Source organism: Ruditapes philippinarum, unplaced genomic scaffold, assembly GCF_026571515.1.
Source record: "Ruditapes philippinarum isolate M1 unplaced genomic scaffold, ASM2657151v2 ctg614_1_1_1_1, whole genome shotgun sequence".
NCBI lineage: Eukaryota > Metazoa > Mollusca > Bivalvia > Venerida > Veneridae > Ruditapes > Ruditapes philippinarum.
In genome coordinates, this window is record NW_026855959.1 from 96,039 (window position 1) to 113,962 (window position 17,924).

The 17,924-nt window shown below is 31.7% G+C and overlaps 1 protein-coding gene across 12 annotated transcripts in view; it reads left to right on the forward strand.

The window, feature by feature from the left end:
- The window catches only part of LOC132744953 (potassium channel subfamily T member 2-like), a 106,636-nt gene that overhangs the window by 65,002 nt on the left and 23,710 nt on the right, over positions 1-17,924 (forward strand). For 8 of the 12 annotated variants that reach the window (XM_060733750.1, XM_060733753.1, XM_060733748.1 and 5 more), the window contains 10 exons: positions 21-129; positions 633-741; positions 3,479-3,514; positions 5,240-5,266; positions 9,414-9,563; positions 10,152-10,348; positions 11,696-11,798; positions 12,345-12,470; positions 13,440-13,631; positions 14,569-14,706. In XM_060733750.1, coding sequence (XP_060589733.1) covers positions 21-129; positions 633-741; positions 3,479-3,514; positions 5,240-5,266; positions 9,414-9,563; positions 10,152-10,348; positions 11,696-11,798; positions 12,345-12,470; positions 13,440-13,631; positions 14,569-14,706 — 1,187 coding nt within the window. Of the gene's footprint in view, positions 1-20; positions 130-632; positions 742-3,478; positions 3,515-5,239; positions 5,267-9,413; positions 9,564-10,151; positions 10,349-11,695; positions 11,799-12,344; positions 12,471-13,439; positions 13,632-14,568; positions 14,707-17,367; positions 17,425-17,924 lie in introns of all 12 variants that reach the window. The other 4 variants (XM_060733751.1, XM_060733755.1, XM_060733747.1 and 1 more) reach the window with 4 other exon arrangements.

Sequence of the window (17,924 nt, forward strand, 5' to 3'; positions counted from 1 at the left end):
TTACATACAATGTTTTATAGGACCAGCATACAATTTTAAGATCTTGGGCTGTGAAAGATTTTGCGCCAAAGTGTAAGCAGTATATCCAGCTGTTTAAGCCTGAGAACAAAATACATGTGAAGTTTGCAGGTACGTACAGATATATCAAACCAGACAATTGTTTTATTAAGTTAGGTTTCATTTTGAGGTGGGAAAATTTCTATCTAAAATTTGATTGCTAATTTATTTGTAATCATTGAATGAAAACATGCAGAAACCTTATATTGTCACTTTGAAATAAGTAGCATAGTAACACCTCAATGGACCATTCAACACATGTAGGCAAACATTGAAAGATCTTATTATTTAACCTTGAAAGTAAGTAACATAGAGACCTCCTTCTATCAGCAGCATTTTTAGTATGTTATGTATTTTATTATACTTGCTAAACAATTTTAGCTTCTCATATTGAAATCCTTATAACTTACAATAGAATGTTCAAAATAAAGTATGAATAGGATTTTTAAGAATTAAAGAACTTATGGTTCAAGGTCATAAACAGTTATGTGGCATGTATATCTTAAAAAAAGTTTTGTCAAGAATTGTTTCATTCAGTTAACTAATTAAGTATGTAAATATTTTACATATTTCAGAACATGTTGTGTGTGAGGACGAGTTCAAATATGCCTTACTTGCCAACAATTGTCTCTACCCAGGATTATCTACCCTTGTTTCCTTGCTGGTGCACACATCAGGTGGATTGTAAGTCTAATTATATATATAGTTATCTAGATGAGTTACTGCCCCTGAATAATATATAATCCAGTTAGTTTTCTCCCTTTTTGTACACTAATGTTATGAAAGAATTGAGAGTGACTTCCCTTTGATATGATAATCAAGTTTGTTCGAACATCTAAAGTCCGTAAATGTACATAATCAGTTTTCTGTATCAAATTAAGTGATGAAAATATTACTTAGCCCCCTTAATGAAAATATTCCAATACCATTATATTCAAGAATTACTCCCCTTAGATCACTAGATTATGTTAGTCAAAAGTTACTCCCCATTTATCTAGTTTATAAATTGGTTTGCTACTACCTAGTTTTTACTAATACACCGAGTTTGTATAAAGGGCATGTAATGTGTTAGTATTTTAGAGCTTTTATATAGTTGTTAAATTTCACTATAGAACAAAATCACATAAATTTCAAGAGATTCAGCTCTTAATCAAAGAATGCACATTTGCAGCTATTCTGGCATGCATTTTAACTATGGCTGTTAAATGTTTATCCTTCACTGGCAAACCATGTATTGCTTGATACTTAATGTAAGTTTTTTAAATGCCTTAAAAGTTCATTTATAATAAAGTGTTAGACTACCGTATATGAAATGACTCTGTAATTGGCTATAAGGGCATAAAGAAAACCAGACCATTACATAGATATAGTATACATGTAAAAGGTCTTCATGCTTGTAGAAGGTTAACATTTGCATACAGATACCAGTAGATGACTTTAATAATACCCAGATGTAAGCATCTGTTCAAGCCAGTTCTTACTGGAAAAGCACCATATGACCTTTTTATTCAGTGTTGAGCATTGTTAAATAAAAACAAAACAAAAAAGAATTCAAAAATAAATGAAAAAAGAAAAAAAAACACAATGAATTGACAAAATTGTTGTAACATGCTGTAGAATAATTGTAGTGATATGAATTGATATGATATGCAGCTTACAGAGTTACTAACTGTTACATTCATTATTTAATCTCAATGTTCATGATTATTTAAATTTTCCTTTGTTCGTAATTCATACTCCCTGTTTATGATTTATATCTATGTCCATGGTTTATTGCTATGTTCATTATTAATTTCCTACATGTATGTTCATGATTAATTAAGTGATGTTCATGATTATTTTCATTTGTTCATAACTCATACTCCCTGTTTATGATGTATTTCTATGTCCGTGGTTTATTGCTATGTTCCTGGTTAATTTCCTATGTTCATGATTAATTATGTAATATTCATGATTAATTATGTGATATTCATGATTAATTTCATGATGCTCATGATTACTTATGTAATGTTATGATTAATTATTGTGATGTCCATGATTTATTTTGTGATGTTCATGAATACTTATGTAATGTTATGATTAATTATGTGATGTTCATGATAATTTTAAGATGTTCATGATTAATTAAGTGATTTTCATGATTAATTTCATGATGTTCATGATTAATTTCATGATGTTCATGATTATTATTTTTTGATGTTCATGATTAAAAATGTGATGTTCATGATTAATTATGTGATGTTCATGATTAATTTTATGATGTTCATGATTACTTATGTAATGTTCATGATTAATTATGTGATGTTCATGATTAATTATGTGATGTCCATGATTAATTTCATGATGTTCATGATAACTTATGTAATGTTTGTGATTAATTATGTGATGTTCATGATTAATTATGTGATGTCCATGATTAATTTCATGATGTTCATGATTAGTTATGTTATGTTCGTGATTAATTATGTGATGTTCATGATAATTTAAGATGTTCATGATTAATTAAGTGATTTTCATGATTAATTATGTGATGTCCATGATTAATTTCATGATGTTCATGATTACTTATGTAATGTTCATGATTAGTTATGTGATGTTCATGATTAATTATGTGATGTCCATGATTAATTTCATGATGCTCATGATTACTTATGTAATGTTCATGATTAATTAAGTGATTTTCATGATTAATTTCATGATGTTCATGATTATTATTTTTTTATGTTCATGATTAAAAACATGATGTTCATGATTAATTTCCTATGTTCATGAATAATTCCCTATGTTCATCATTTATTCCTATATTCATAATTAATTCTCTATGTTCATGATTAATTCTCTGTGTTCACATTAATTCTTAATGGTCATGATTAATTCCCTTTGCGCATGATTATTTTTCCATTTTCATGATAAATTCTTCACTTAATTCATCATTGAATGTTCATTGATTAATTCTCTTGTTCATAATTAATTCTCCCTGTCCATGATTAATTATTTTTGTTCTTTATGTTCATTATTATTTGTCATAGTTAATGATTGGTTTAATATGTTCATGGGTAGTTCTCTATGTCCATGATTTATTTCCTATGCCCACGATTAATTCTTTATGATATCTTCCCTCATGATTTTTACTCTATGTTCTCAATTTATTCCCTACATACAATGTGAGTTTCTTTGTTCATTATTAACACTCTTCATTCATTCATTCATAATTAATTATGTTTGTTCATAAACATTTTGGTTTATAAATCATTTATAACTATCATTCACCATGAGTTAGACTGGCTTTATAAATTCTCAACCTGTGTCTCAACATTCATGATTAATTTCCCTGTATTCATAATTAATTGTCAACATTCATGATTAATTTCCCTGTATTCATAATTAATTGTCAACATTCATGATTAATTCTCTACACTAGATATGGTAAAGGGTCCATTGAAGGGACAATACGCAGGTAAATCCTTGTTTTCCTACCTTGCATATAGTACACAGAATCCATTCATATTATTATTTACACACAAAATTAAAGAAAACAAAAACAAACCAAGCTATCCCCATAATGTCAGCACAAGCATACATGTACTGGTGTTTTGTCGCTTTGAAAGGAGGAGCATTAGACTGGTATATTACTAATCTCAATTTTTATAATATGACAAGACTTTTAATGCCACATGCGCCAGATCAAACTTTGTCATTGTCCATGTAAATGATTGTTTGAAGAGATGTTGTGCACATTGATTATAGTTCCTATTTTTGATCTGTACAATCAGAGTTACAGCCTTTGATGTAGCTAGAACTAATCCAGTTTTAGGCAGCATCCTATTTTAAATCAGATATTTTATAATTTGATCCTTAAGTAAAATTATTCAAACCATACCCAAATATTAATTGGGCAGAAATGTTATGCCACTTGGTTTTAGTTTCCTAAATTATTTGACCAGTAAAACAGGAGTTATGGCCCTTTGTATCTTACATTAGAGTTTATTTGGTTGAGATGTTTTTCATTTTGGTTTTATATTCTGAATAGTTCCAGAAATACCAGAGTTACGGCCCTTGACATAGAAAAAGAAAAATCTTGTTACAGGACCTGATATAGTAAAAATGAATGCATTGCTACTTTTTGAAATGTCAGAAAGTTACCAAATTTGTAAACAGTTGTTTGATAGGGTGTGAATGTAGTTAGTGGAGAATATCATAATGTCCGGTGGACACATCTTGAGGTTTCTTTGAAAAGAAATTAGTGTATGCTTGTGCTGATGCATTACTTTGCTTTTTGTTTATACTTGTGTTGTTTTTTTGTTGTTTAGAAAAAAATTATGGGATACTGTGGTTCATTATCTTTTTTTTAAAAGAAAAAGTGTTTAATTTACAGATTATTCTGAGTTATTTTTAGAAACATTGTGTTAAACAAGATAGTTAATTGATTGATATCAGTTACCTAAAACAGTCAATACATTTTAAAGCAGCACACCTCCAGGTTCATAATATTTTTTTATTTGGTTTAACTTAGCCCAAGGCACAAGTGTTTAAATCAAGTTGTAAAAACTTACCCTATGGCACTTACTGAGGTCTGAAATTACCTGTAACAATCAAAGTATGAAAAGATACCAGACTTTCTATTAAAAGCTGGTAGATATATGGTGTTAAGAAAGTTAAATCTGTCATAATACTGTATATAAAACATCCAGAATGTCACTTGAATTGTGAGAAGGCGTCAGTGGATATTTTTTTAACCCTTCACCTGCTAAACTTGTGTAATGGGTTTGTCTAATTGGTTTCAATGTTCAAGCGATTTCATTGTCAAAATATAAAAAAAGTAAGCTAACAGTATAAACTATAAAGGTAGGGTCAAAGGTTATGAAGAACATTTCTATACTTAAGCTCAGATCTCTGGTATTTGATTGGTCAGAAACAAGCACGAAATGTGTATTGACCAATGGAAATGCTGATATTAGAGACTGAATCATAAAGAAATTATAACCTCCTGGTCACTGGTCCGATTACACAAAAGTAAAGTACAGGCTGGCCTGGCTCTGTACAAGTAGCAAAGGCAAATCACTTTCATTTCTAGCAGGTCAAGGGTTAAAGTTTTAATTTTGTGAAAATTTGTTCACTGATCTAGGGGTGTGCAGCTTTAAGGTAATGAATTCATTTTAACCAAGTCATCTTCATATTGTAGTGGTAAATATAGGCAGTTGAGAAAAAGGTCTGTTGTCATGTCCACCATCTGCTTTATTCACACTGTTCCTATCCCAGCTTATGCTAAAACCTGCTTATTTTATGCTAAAACTAGCTTATGCTAAATTGCAGCTTATGCTAAATACATGTAGTAGCTAACTGCTAAAAATAGGCTTATGCTAATTATATTAATAGTAGTTTAATGCTATTTATTCCAAATTTAAGCAAAACTTTCAATTTGACTTTTTAATTATTTATGTAACAATCATTGCAATAAGAAAGTTTTGCAAGCCCAAAATTTTGCGAAAAAATAAACATTAACTTACAATAGGGGAGGATTTATTTTAACAAACTTCTATTTCTTCAATGTTTGTTAAATATATATGGTACATGTAGATTATTTTTATAAGTGTGAACTTTTTCTTCATTTTTGCAAAAACTTTTATTTAATGAAATTTATTCCCTCATTAATTTTTTGATTTTACAGTATTTGTCTAAAACATTGAGATTATGCAATAGTAGTAATGTATTTCTCAATTCCTATGTTTCACAACAATTTTTTTTAGAGGGAAGCAAAGTCATTGGTTTGTCCATTAACCCTTCTGTCCTGCATTAAAAGTATATGATTTTTAAGATACCTTCTTTTTGAAATTGGGTCATGATGATTATGGTTAAAGAAACCCTTCATTTATGGACAGGTATTTTACATTGATATACAGGTACCTTACACACAGTTTACTGGTACTCCTTTTCTTGGTGGATGGGAGAGGGGTTTCTGTTTTCCCCTATGATTTAAATATGACTGTAAACCTAGAACATGATGAATTTCTAAATGGACTTGTCCCACTTCCATTTTGGGACTGTCCATTACCAATTTTAGGGATATCAATTTTGAATTTAGTTTGTCAGCCAACAGTATAGAGCCTCAGGTCAGACTGTAGGGATGTGCAGACTGGCCTGGCTCTATACTGATGGCAAAAACTTAACGCTTTCAGTTCCACCACTTTCAGGTTTAAGCTGTGTCAAAACAGCATTGAGAGCACCTGTTTTTGTTAAAGTTGATGTTTAATTGATTTTCTTTGATATTGCTGAAGTTTAAACAAATAGATCTACACAAAGCAGCCTTTTCATGAGATATGTGGGTGAGACTTTGATTCTGAGAGAAAAAAAAAAGATTTTTCAAACTGAAGAAAGGAATTATTTTTTGTAAAATTTAATGCAAAAAATGTATTTATGTGTGCTAAGAATTTGTATATAAGATAAAAATGGAATGATCAATACATTTAAACTTGTTTTTTTTTTCAAGTTAAATGTCTTTGTTGTTGAACCAAACTTGATCTTGAACAAGCAGTAACTGTTACAAGAATGAACATGAAGACTATGGTGTTCAGTAGTGTGAAAGAAAGAATGATAGTGTACTTTGAAATTAAATATATGGAACAAAATCATGTACTCAACCCTTTACCACCCTAAATATCTTATATGGACTTGTCCATCTTTAAATGAGGACTTAATCATTTGTGGGAAAATTTGAAAGATAAAACGCACTGACTGAATAGGGTAAAGTGTAGACAATGATCTGACAGTACGGATGTGCCAGCTGATCTAGGTCTACAATGGTTACATAGGTAGGTACAGTTGCCACCAGCAGGTTTAGTTTGAAGGGACCTGCGTTCCTGAGTAGTTAAGGTGGCTGACTGCCAACCCCTTGCCTATTACATCTTCGGGAGTTGGTACTTGTGTGTGTGAGCAAGGTAACACTCTATCTAGCTAGCTTATGGAGGGTTGTTAGTTCTATAAAAGAAAGTGCTCATAGGTATTTAAAATCAAAGACAGGCGCCTGAGGCCTAAATCCTGTACTACCAAAACCAGAAAATCACTGTGTAACATTTCCGGTCCAGCATAATCTTACCACCAACAATTAAAAAATAAACATTTGAGCCGTGTCACGACAAAACCAACATAATGTGTTTGCGACCAGCATGGATCCAGACCAGCATGGATCCGCGCAGTCTGATCAGGATCCATGCTGTTCGCTATCAGTTTCTCTACTTGTAATAGAGTTGGAAAGGGAACAGCATGGGTCCTGATCAGACTGCGCGGATGCGCAGGCTGGTCTGGATCCATGCTGGTCGCAAACCCATTATGTTGGTTTTGTCGTGACACAGCTCATTTAGGGATTATAGGGATAGAATAATTTATAAATTATTCATTATAAATGATATAAGGGAAGTAATTGATAACTCATTTAACATTCATTTTTTGAATGTGATTAAAAAGTGAGATAACCTTTTACACATGTATAATTATTATATAATATGGAAGAGAGATAATTTTTTCATTGAACCATTTTTTATACGAAACCTCAAACAATTACAAAAAAAAACTGTATGCAACATTTTAGTCTAGTCATAAGACTTAGTATATAAATATAATTAAAGTGGGGAGGGGGGTAAATATACAGGTACAAATATAAGGAGTTAATCTTTCATTTACTAAAATAAAGTAACTTTTATTTGAAACTGTAAATCAAACAAAGTTGCAAAACACTAAATTTTGTACATATATTGCAATTGTCATTGATTTAATTCATAAAATAAAAAATCTTAAACATAATTTAATGTGGTTATTTCTGCTTTTTAAATAGAGCTTTTTTTAATAACAAGCATAGTAAATTTAAGCATAAAGATATTGAAGTAATAAAATAATTAAATTATTAAGATGCACCAATGTTTACATGTATATGCACTAATAATTATTGTAATTATAAGTCTGCTAACTAGAGATTTAATATATTTCTTAATTGCTTATCTAATCAAATTTCTAAGATGTTATTAGATAGAGAAAAAAACAACATGCTAATTTACTAGTCAGATATGCTAACCTATGTAATACATAATCTTTGATATGTGTATTATATCCTAACATGGCCTCTGTGACAAAGTGTCATAATGTCAATGTCATTTACTCAACCTGTACTTGACAGTTACTGTGGGTTTGGATCCCAGCAGGGACTTTAGATAATTTGATATGTGGAAGCCGTGCACCTTCTGTTACTAAGGAATGTCAATGGTTCTACTCAGTTGCTTACGTATACCTGAAGTAATGAACAGAGGGGCACCCTAGGTCCTGAAAGCTGGAAAGTTGTCATTTCACTCTTCACTGTGATACCGGGTATTACAGTGACTTAAAATAAAAATCCAACCAAATGAAAGTGGACATTATAAATTATGCCATGGTTTTTGCTTGTTTTGCATAAAAACAGTGCATATAAAAACAGTGCATCCATCATCACCTTGTGCTAGATAGAGTCGAAATACATTCAGAAGGCATTTTGCTTTAACACGTTTAAACTTCTTTTCCACCAAGAATCTGCTTGTTTAGTCATTAAACAGACAGAGCATTACACTATCAATTTTAGTTATTAATTAAGCAGTCAAAGCAATTCACTGCCAATTTTTATGCAAAATTTAGACACCGCAAGTAAAAATGGTAACTGGGTACATAGTTATGTAATTGAAATTTAAACAAAAACAACACATTTTAAAATTTACAAATTGTTGTTTTTTTATGCCAGTTTTATAGCTTCATCTTTTATAATTGCTTTTTAAACTGTATTAAAAATGAACAAACTTGACATTGATTGCCAGTCAGTTGTTTTTGTTGTCTTTAGAATTCAGTAGTTTGAGTTTGATCATAGTCATCAAACTTTCTCATTCATTTATGCAGAATTCTTACTGTAATTTTGTTATTATTGTTTTTTACTGCTGCAAAAGGACTTAAGCTAATATACACAGAAGGTATTTTTATTTTCTTCTCAGAGGGCATATATTAAGGAGAAAGATTTAAATTGAATTATTTACTGGTATAGTAACTAAATGGTTAAGGTTTTGTCCCATCCTTTACTAGTATTTAATTTGTCATAAATCACTTGATGTGAATTGTAGTTATACATTAGGAGTTTTTACCATATAGTTATCAAAATATCTTTATTTAAAATTCTTTGGGGTAATTTTTGCTCTTTGAGCTACAGTATTAAAAATGCTTTTTAAGAATGATGATATGGATATGGACAGAAATGTATTGCATGTTAAACAATGTAAAGTTAAGGCACTGTGGCTTATATTTCATTCAAATGAGATATAGTAAAATATTTATGATTGGTTAATTTTCAGTGAAGGGGAGTTAGCAACTGACCAATGGCAACAGACTTACGGCAGACACTCAGGAAATGAGATATATCATATACAGCTGGGACGTAGTGCATTCTTCAGTGGTTATGAGGGTAAAAAATTCACTGAAGCATCAGCAGATGCCCATCAAAGGTCAGTTGACAAATTTGCATTTTGTATTTGAAGAAAAACATTACTTTACTGTGCAGTACTGTTGAATTTAAATAGAAACTTGCATGTAAGTACATAGAGTGTTTTAGTAGACAGGTGTATTTCCTTGTCTCCCTTTTAGATGCAATTGTAGGGTTCTGTCAGCCTGTCAATTGCAACAATATTCATGTCTGCATAAACACTTTATCTGTTTATTCTTTTTGAAACTTCACACAAGTTGTCTGGTCTCTTTCGAAGATCCATAACTCAAAATTGAATTTGAATACTGTGATTACAGTCCTTTGTTAACTTAGAAAATTTCTTGTAAGGCTTTGTTTGCAAGGTTCGTCTGGCATTTTCAATGATCAACTGAAAATGATTTAAAAATAATTATTTGATATCTATTAATTTGCAAGCAGCCTATAGAAAGCTATCTTGACCTCTGTTATAGTTGCTATACCTTTCTGACCAAATTAATCTCTTGTGGCTATATTTAAATATACTTGTATTATATTCATAATATTGCATATTCATACTATTGCTATATTTGTATCTATATTTAGATTTTTGTTAAATTGTTTCTATTTTTAGATTTGGTATATCTTTGGTGGCTGTCTTGGACACTACAGTAGAAGAGCCACATTTACAGCTGAACCCGGGACCTACGTACATCCTCAAAGCTACAGATTTCTGTTTCTATATGAGTGTAACAAAAGAGGAATATGCTAAGATACAACCAGATGCCCTTAAACAAGATGATAGTAAATCTAGTAGAGCCAAGAATATGGGTGGGTACTGCATTATTTAAAATATATGGTTCTGATATGGGTGGGTACATTATTTAGAATTTGTGATTCTGATATGGGCGGGTACATTATTTAGAATTTGTGATTTTAATATGGATGGGTACGTTATTTAGAATATGTGATTTTAAGCTCTTACCCTGGTGAAGCAAGAAGTGATTAACCTTTGCCGTCAGTATATAGCCGGGCCAGCCTGCACCTCTGTGCTGTCTGACAAGGCTTTATCCTGTTTGTATTTTGATGACCCTATAAATTCCGAATGGACTTTTTCAAATTCAAAGGAAGGGAATCCAATTAAACAATTTAAGTAGATAACACTGGTTGCCAGTACTGAACTATAAAGGTTTGTAGCTTAGGATCACTATAAAGGTTTGTAGCTTAGGATTGGGCTACCACAAATGCATTTTGGAACACCTCAGAATTTTGAAACACTTTGTTTCTTAGTATGATACCAAAATTGACTATCACAAATTCAAAATGTACCATCTCAGAAAAGTAAAATTTTAAATGACAACACTGACTATAAAAAGGCTCTGGTTAGGTTTTGACTAGTAAACCAGAGAGAACCGGATAAACCTGTTGAATTAGCCACACAGCTATTTGATGTAGCCAGTCATACAGAGCTTGGCCATACTACAATTGTGCAGCCAAACAATATAGAGACTGCAACAGTGTATATAGTAAAATCAAATTATACAAATATGTTTGCTGTACTGACTTTGTTCTGTTTGTATGGAACAGTCACACATGCAATTGCTTTAAGCATTTTGAGAATTAAATTTTATATATATACAGTGGCTTACAGAATTGAGTATATTTAGAAGGGTTACCTGAAAAATATATCTCATCACTTAGCTCAATAGGGAAAACATCAAGTGATCGCTGGTTCATCCCTGCAGAGTCAAAATTATCCATGACAACTGATGTAGTCATTAATTTTGTTTTTCACCGCATATTTAGAAATTGTGGTAATTGAGTATATTTAATCTAGGATACATAAGAAATATGTCTGCTCCCTGATCGGCTCAATAGGGAGAGCATCAGATTTATAATGCAGGGGCGGTGATTTGATCCCCCGGGGCAAAGCGAAATTTCTTTGTGACAATTAATCTTGTAGGAAATTGAGTGTAATGGTCATTTGTCTTTCACCGCTTATTTAGAAATTATGTGTGATTAGTAGTGACTTGCATGGAAATTGGTAATAACTGTTCATGGAAATTGGTAATAACTGATTACTTATCTAGGAAAGTTGTTTAGATGGACTGACTGCGGATGTTAAAATCAGCATAAAAACCAGATAAATAAACAACAGTGATAATTTTGTATATACAGAACGTATGGCAGCAGAATTACAGCGTATGCTCGAGTCAGATGATGAGGATGAAGATTATGGTGAAGAGGAATCAGTTTTTAACACCATAACTATACAACAAGGGTATAAATTTCTGTTGGGATTTTTCATCATTCTTGTGGGGAGTGAGATGAGCGTTTGTGGGTGGGGTGGAGGGGAGATTTTTTAATATCGTCCTACACAATTGGGGTAAACTAGTTTGAGCTGTACATAGACACAATCTTGTGTGCACTTTCTAGGAACTCTCAGCGAATTTTGAAAGAAATTGACCGTTATTGTTATGAAGTCTACACATGTATAAGGACTTTGACCTTGACCTAAAGTTAATTTATCAAATTATGGCAATCATTTTTTCAAAACATATTAAAGTTGAAATCACAGGTATGGGCCTTTTAATCACAATGACAGCTTATTTTAAATTATTTAGATCTATTCATTGTGTTGTCAGTAAATGGTGGCTTTCATTCTGATATATGATTGTGAGACATGTCTTTTATATCTATATAAAAACTACATTTTTATAGACTAGTCGACGATTATAGTAACAAGATAATAGAACAAAACAGAAATGCATGCACACTTGATTATTTTAGGGTTATTTTAGATTCTATATACTTTACTTTTGTATAGATATGAGTTAGCAAGTCGTGTACGTAGAGCCACATACTCTGCGGATGAAAGTGGAAAGTTGCACAATCCCCAGCAATCTCCAACAATGGACATGCATCACCGAGCTGTATTTAATAGAATGAATAGGTATTTACAAATATTATACATAAAAATAAGATAGAAATGAAGAAATAAAACACATCAACATCTGTGCAGGTTCAGTAATTTGATAATCTACCGGTTTCAGTTCTAACGTACCTTCATCAGGATAAACTTTTAAAAAAATTTCAAGCTAAAATATCGTAACATGAATGTATAATTTATCAGAAATATCTCAGAGTAAGACATGTTGAGGCCTTAGTATAGAAATGGTTATAACCATGAGAGTTTCGTGCTTGAAACTTGTAAATGTATGTGTATAACTCTGGATGCTTTCATTGACATTCCTGTCCCAACAAAGCCAGGTTATTCTATATAATTGGTAAGGTGTATGAATATAGCTTTTGAACATCATATTTTAGCAATTGTTTTATTAGCAATTGTTATATATTGACAAGTTCCTTGTTTCAAACTAAAAAAAAACAAGGCAAGCCCATTTAACAAAGTTTTCGTGATAATGGTTAAATTACTAAATCATTACATTGTCTGTATCTTAAAATTTATAACAATATTCTTACTATTTGTTGTTTAATAATTTATATAATAATTAAACCCTCTTCATGTAGTCCACATGAAGAGCATGGGAATAGCAAACTAGGGGTAGCTGGTTTGATCGTTGGTTGTGGTGTTGAGTCTAATGGTCATTTGGCACTCACGGTGATTCAGAAAATGTTGGTTTTGTAGTTTTTGTGGAAAAATTGGTAATTACTGCTTAGTTATTCAGGAAAGATGGTTAACTAGATTGACTGTCAAGATATGACCAAAATATGTAAAATCAAGAAGAAAAAAAACAACAAATAAACAAAAACCAACAAATATGTTGGCTATAATGTTTAATTATGCCTCCTAAGGTTTGGATGCTCAAATTGAGTATAACAGAGAAAAAATTTGTTTGTCAATAAAAAAGGATGTTTTTTTTGTCTGCATGTGGTGGATGTGTCTTTATTGTATTTACAGTCCTACGAAAACCAGCCCTCCAAAGAGCAATGGCGAACCAGTAGGTGAACCTCTGAAAAAGTTGTTTGTAGTTGGTCATGTTTCAGATGACAATCCGAGAGACCCAAGGGATAATCCTGACCACTTTGACCACATTGATGGCACAGATCAAGGCCAGATACTTGGCAAATATATGGATATGGACCAAGATGAGTAAGTTTCAAAGATCATATAAACATATTATGGATAAGCATTTAATTCCCATGTGAATTTGAATATTATAAATGATCATTTGAGCACCTATGACATCAGATTATTTGCCCCTCACTGCTGTGGGTTCAAATTTTACCAGGGACTCTTTGATTCTACCATGTGAGGAAGCTATCTAGCTAGTTTACAGAGCATCTCTGAATCTGCTCAGGTGCCCGTTTGTGCCTGAAATGATACATGTAATGGTCCCTAAGGACTTTTCCACTAGAAAAGCTGGAAAGTCACCATATGATCTTTACTGTGTTTATGTGCAACATAAAACCCAAGCAAAAAATAAAAGATCACTCCTTGTTACTTTCTTGTAAATTTGAATGTATTAAATGACCTGCAAAATGATAGGTGCTTTATGTCATTGTTTTGTATTGTCAGTTTTTAAAAAATATTTAAAATCATTTGTTATACTATGTAAATATTATTTTTGGAATACTGCCAGATAAGTGGAATTGGGAAAATGTGAAGTAAAATGTCTCAATTGGGAACTTTAAAATAATGTAAACTTTACTTATTATGTAAATACAGTACACACTGTTTTTTACCTTGGCATTTAATTTTTTTTTAATTAAATTTAGGAAGGGATATGAAAGGGACATGTATATGATATGTTTTCTTGTGTTTCCCAAATTTTGACATATAAAAATAATAATAATGGAAAAAAACACCAAGAAATAAGGAGTTTTGATTTCAGTTAAGGGTTGGGTGGTGTTTGGGGGGGGGGGGATATTTTTTTGCCTCAAAAATTAGAGTCCTACTTTTTTAGAAATTTAATAGAGGGAGGAAAAGGAGGCTTGTTTAAAGGTGAACTTAAAAAAACAAAACAAAAAAACAACATTATTTTTGATGAACAAATTCTTTTGCAAAGCATAAATTGACTTTATTTCAGAAATTTAAGGATCATTTTACCCACGATTGAAGAGTTTTCAGAAACACCTCAAAGTTTTATCCATGAACCTGTGGACCCTTTCAAGAAAGAGCGTGTGGGGGACAGTGTATTATTGAATAATCACTGTTCTTTAGATGAGTGAGTCCTGTGCCAGAAATTAGCAACGCTTGAAAAATTTAAAACAAGACTTAAAACTTCAACAGCAATAAAAAGTGTCATTTTTTTTTTGGGGGGGGGGGGGGGGGGTGTTGGGGGTAAATTTGTGAATATAACTGTATTTGCTCTGTTTTAAGACTGAGTCTTTGTCTTTCAATCTAAAGGGCTACTCTGAGTATTTTGAGAGACAAACTAATATGCGCGTATTGTAAAATTTAGAACCCTGCCTTATTAGCAGTTAGTCTTATGGGCGAATCAACACAAAAATCATTGTTGCTTAATAATAATGTAATTCTCAGTTCTGCAAAGTTTATATGAACACTTTAGGTAAAATTTCAATTTGATGTGAGGAGAAATGTAATCATTCGAGATGAAAAAGTCTTAGTGAAAAGTCTTAGTTTTAAGTTTCAGTGTTGATAATTACAAGCCCTGACTTCACCTTTTGTAGTTATACCATGTGTTATCACATTGAATGGCTTCAGATGCTGTTTCTTAAACTAAAATCTACTTTTTATATATACAGTTCTCAACATCTTTTATATTGATACATTGAATTTGTTTTAAGGAATTGCTGTTACTTTATACTCCCTCAAAATATTTTTTTTGTTGTATTGGCCTACGAAGAATATAACCTTCTATGTATTTATAATTTTGAAATTATTTTTATGGGGACAATTGTCACAGTCAACATTTGCTATAATATTTCATTAAAATGGAAGATTCCATGAAATTTGCCTGTTTAAAATTAAGTGTACATTATTTTTTCAAAATGAGCTTCAGTTCAATCAAGTACAAAATATTTTATTTATTATAATTATTAACCAGGTTTTCCGAAGGAAAAAACTGGTTATTAGATTGAGGTATGTCGGCGGGCGGGCGGATGGGCGGACGGGCGGGCGGGCGTAAACAATTTCTTCTGTGCGCAACTCCTCCTACATTTCTCAACAGATTTTGACCAAACTTTCCCAGAAGCTTTGTCATCAAGTGCCCTGGCGCATATTGTCGGGGTTTTGCGATTAGATAATATTTGACCTAATTATGGCCCTTTGTTTTTTTTCATTATATAGAATATATAGTGAACAATTTCTTCTGTGCGCAACTCCTCCTACATTTCTCAACGGATTTTGACCAAACTTTCAAACAGAAGCTTTGTCATCAAGTGCCCTGACACATACTGTCAGGGTTTTGCAATTGGTATATATTTGACCTAATTATGGCCCTTTGTTTTTTTTCATTAATATAGAATATATAGTGAACAATTTCTTCTGTGCGCAACTCCTCCTACATTTCTCAACGGATTTTTGACCAAACTTTCACAGAAGCTTTGTCATCAAGTGCCCTGGCGCATATTGTCGGGGTTTTGCGATTAGATAAAATTTGACCTAATTATGGCCCTTTGTTTTTTTTCCTTATATAGAATATATTGTGAACAATTTCTAACAGTGCGCAACTTCTCCTACATTTCTCAACGGATTTTGACCAAACTTTCAACAGAAGCTTTGTCATCAAAAGTGCCCTGGCGCATATTGTCAGGGTTTTGTGATTGGATAATATTTGACCTTATTATGGCCCTTTGTTATTTTTCCTTATACAGAATTGAACAAATTCTTCTGTGCTGAACTCTTCCTACATTTCTCAACAGATTTTGTTCAAACTTTCACAGAAGCTTTGTCATCAAGTGCCCTAGCACATATTGTCGGGGTTTTGTGATTGGATAATTTTTTACCTAATTATGGCCCTTTGTTTTTTTTCCTCATACAGAATATATATAGTGAACACTTCTTCTGTGCGCAATTCCTCCTACATTATTCATGTTTTACATTGCACATAGTTACATTGTTTGTTGCTTGTATTTGTATTTCAAATACAACATATTTGTCTACAATGGTGATAATTGAAAACCTGGTTTCATGGCATTGCCATGTTTCTTGTTAATTGCTGTTTCCATTTACTTCCAATAATATTATGAAAAGGAATCCACTGAGGTTTTTTGACATGGCATGAGAGGGCTTATAATAATTTTTCTAGATTATTCCATTTAATTTAGATATAGACCAATAACTTGTGTGCAGCATTTCAGATCATTTACTCACTCTGTTCTATTTTCAGAATAATTATTTTAATTGTGAAAATGACCCAAATTTTAAAGCATTGCAACAATTTTCACTCAAAATGGGCTAAGAAAAGTACAAAAATACGATTTTCAATTTATTTCTGATAACATATCTTAATTAGGTTTTCTTTTGCATATTTTCCTGTTTTCAGTGTCCTAGCTGATAAATGTAAGACATTCAAAAATTATGTTTAAGGCATTTGGACTTCAGTGGATTTCCTAAGATAATTGTTTGCATATTTAAAGTTCAGGATATTGAATTTTATTCTATAAGTGTTTGGAATACTAAATACATTGTATGAAAGACAAATATTTCCTAATGTACATTATCAAAGGCTGTTACAGTATACTCCTCTGAATGCCAAGATCGCTGTATCAAGTTAAGTAGATTCATTATTGTGTGGCTGTGTTATTACAATTTACGCCCATTTAAAATGAAATTGTTGCACAATGTCATTGTTATAAAATACCTTGATTGATGAATTTCCCTTATAACAAGTAACATTTCATTTTTAAATTGAATAACATAGAGAGGAGTCTGAAAGCAGTTATAATGACTTTCATCAACTATTTGGGCCGGCCAGTAGGTAAGCCCCGCCTTTGGAAATGGTTTATAAGCTTCAGTTACAATTTTTGCTCTTATAATATAAAAACGGTAGGATTTATTGATAATTCAACAAATTTTGCTTTGCGTTTTGTTGAATCAATTTCATTGTGGCTCGCTGATTAAGATCTATTTGAATGCTACATGTACACACAATGATTATTTGCCATTGCATTCAGTATCTAGTGAGGCCAGCCTGCCAATTAGACTGTCACACAATCTGCCCAATCTCTGTACTGTCGGCTGCTCAATTTTAGTTTTTCATTAGATAACATTGGACTGTTAAGAATTCAAAGCAGGTCAAGTCTGTTACTAAAATATAGAGGTCAAAGGGTTAATTATTATCTCAATCAAGATTTGGGGTTAGTGGATACTATCAAAATAACAAAAAAAAAATATATGTATCATGTTTAAAGGCATTTATCAAAATTAATTATTACCCCTATTAATTAAAATTACTAATGATTATGGTATCAAGGTGGT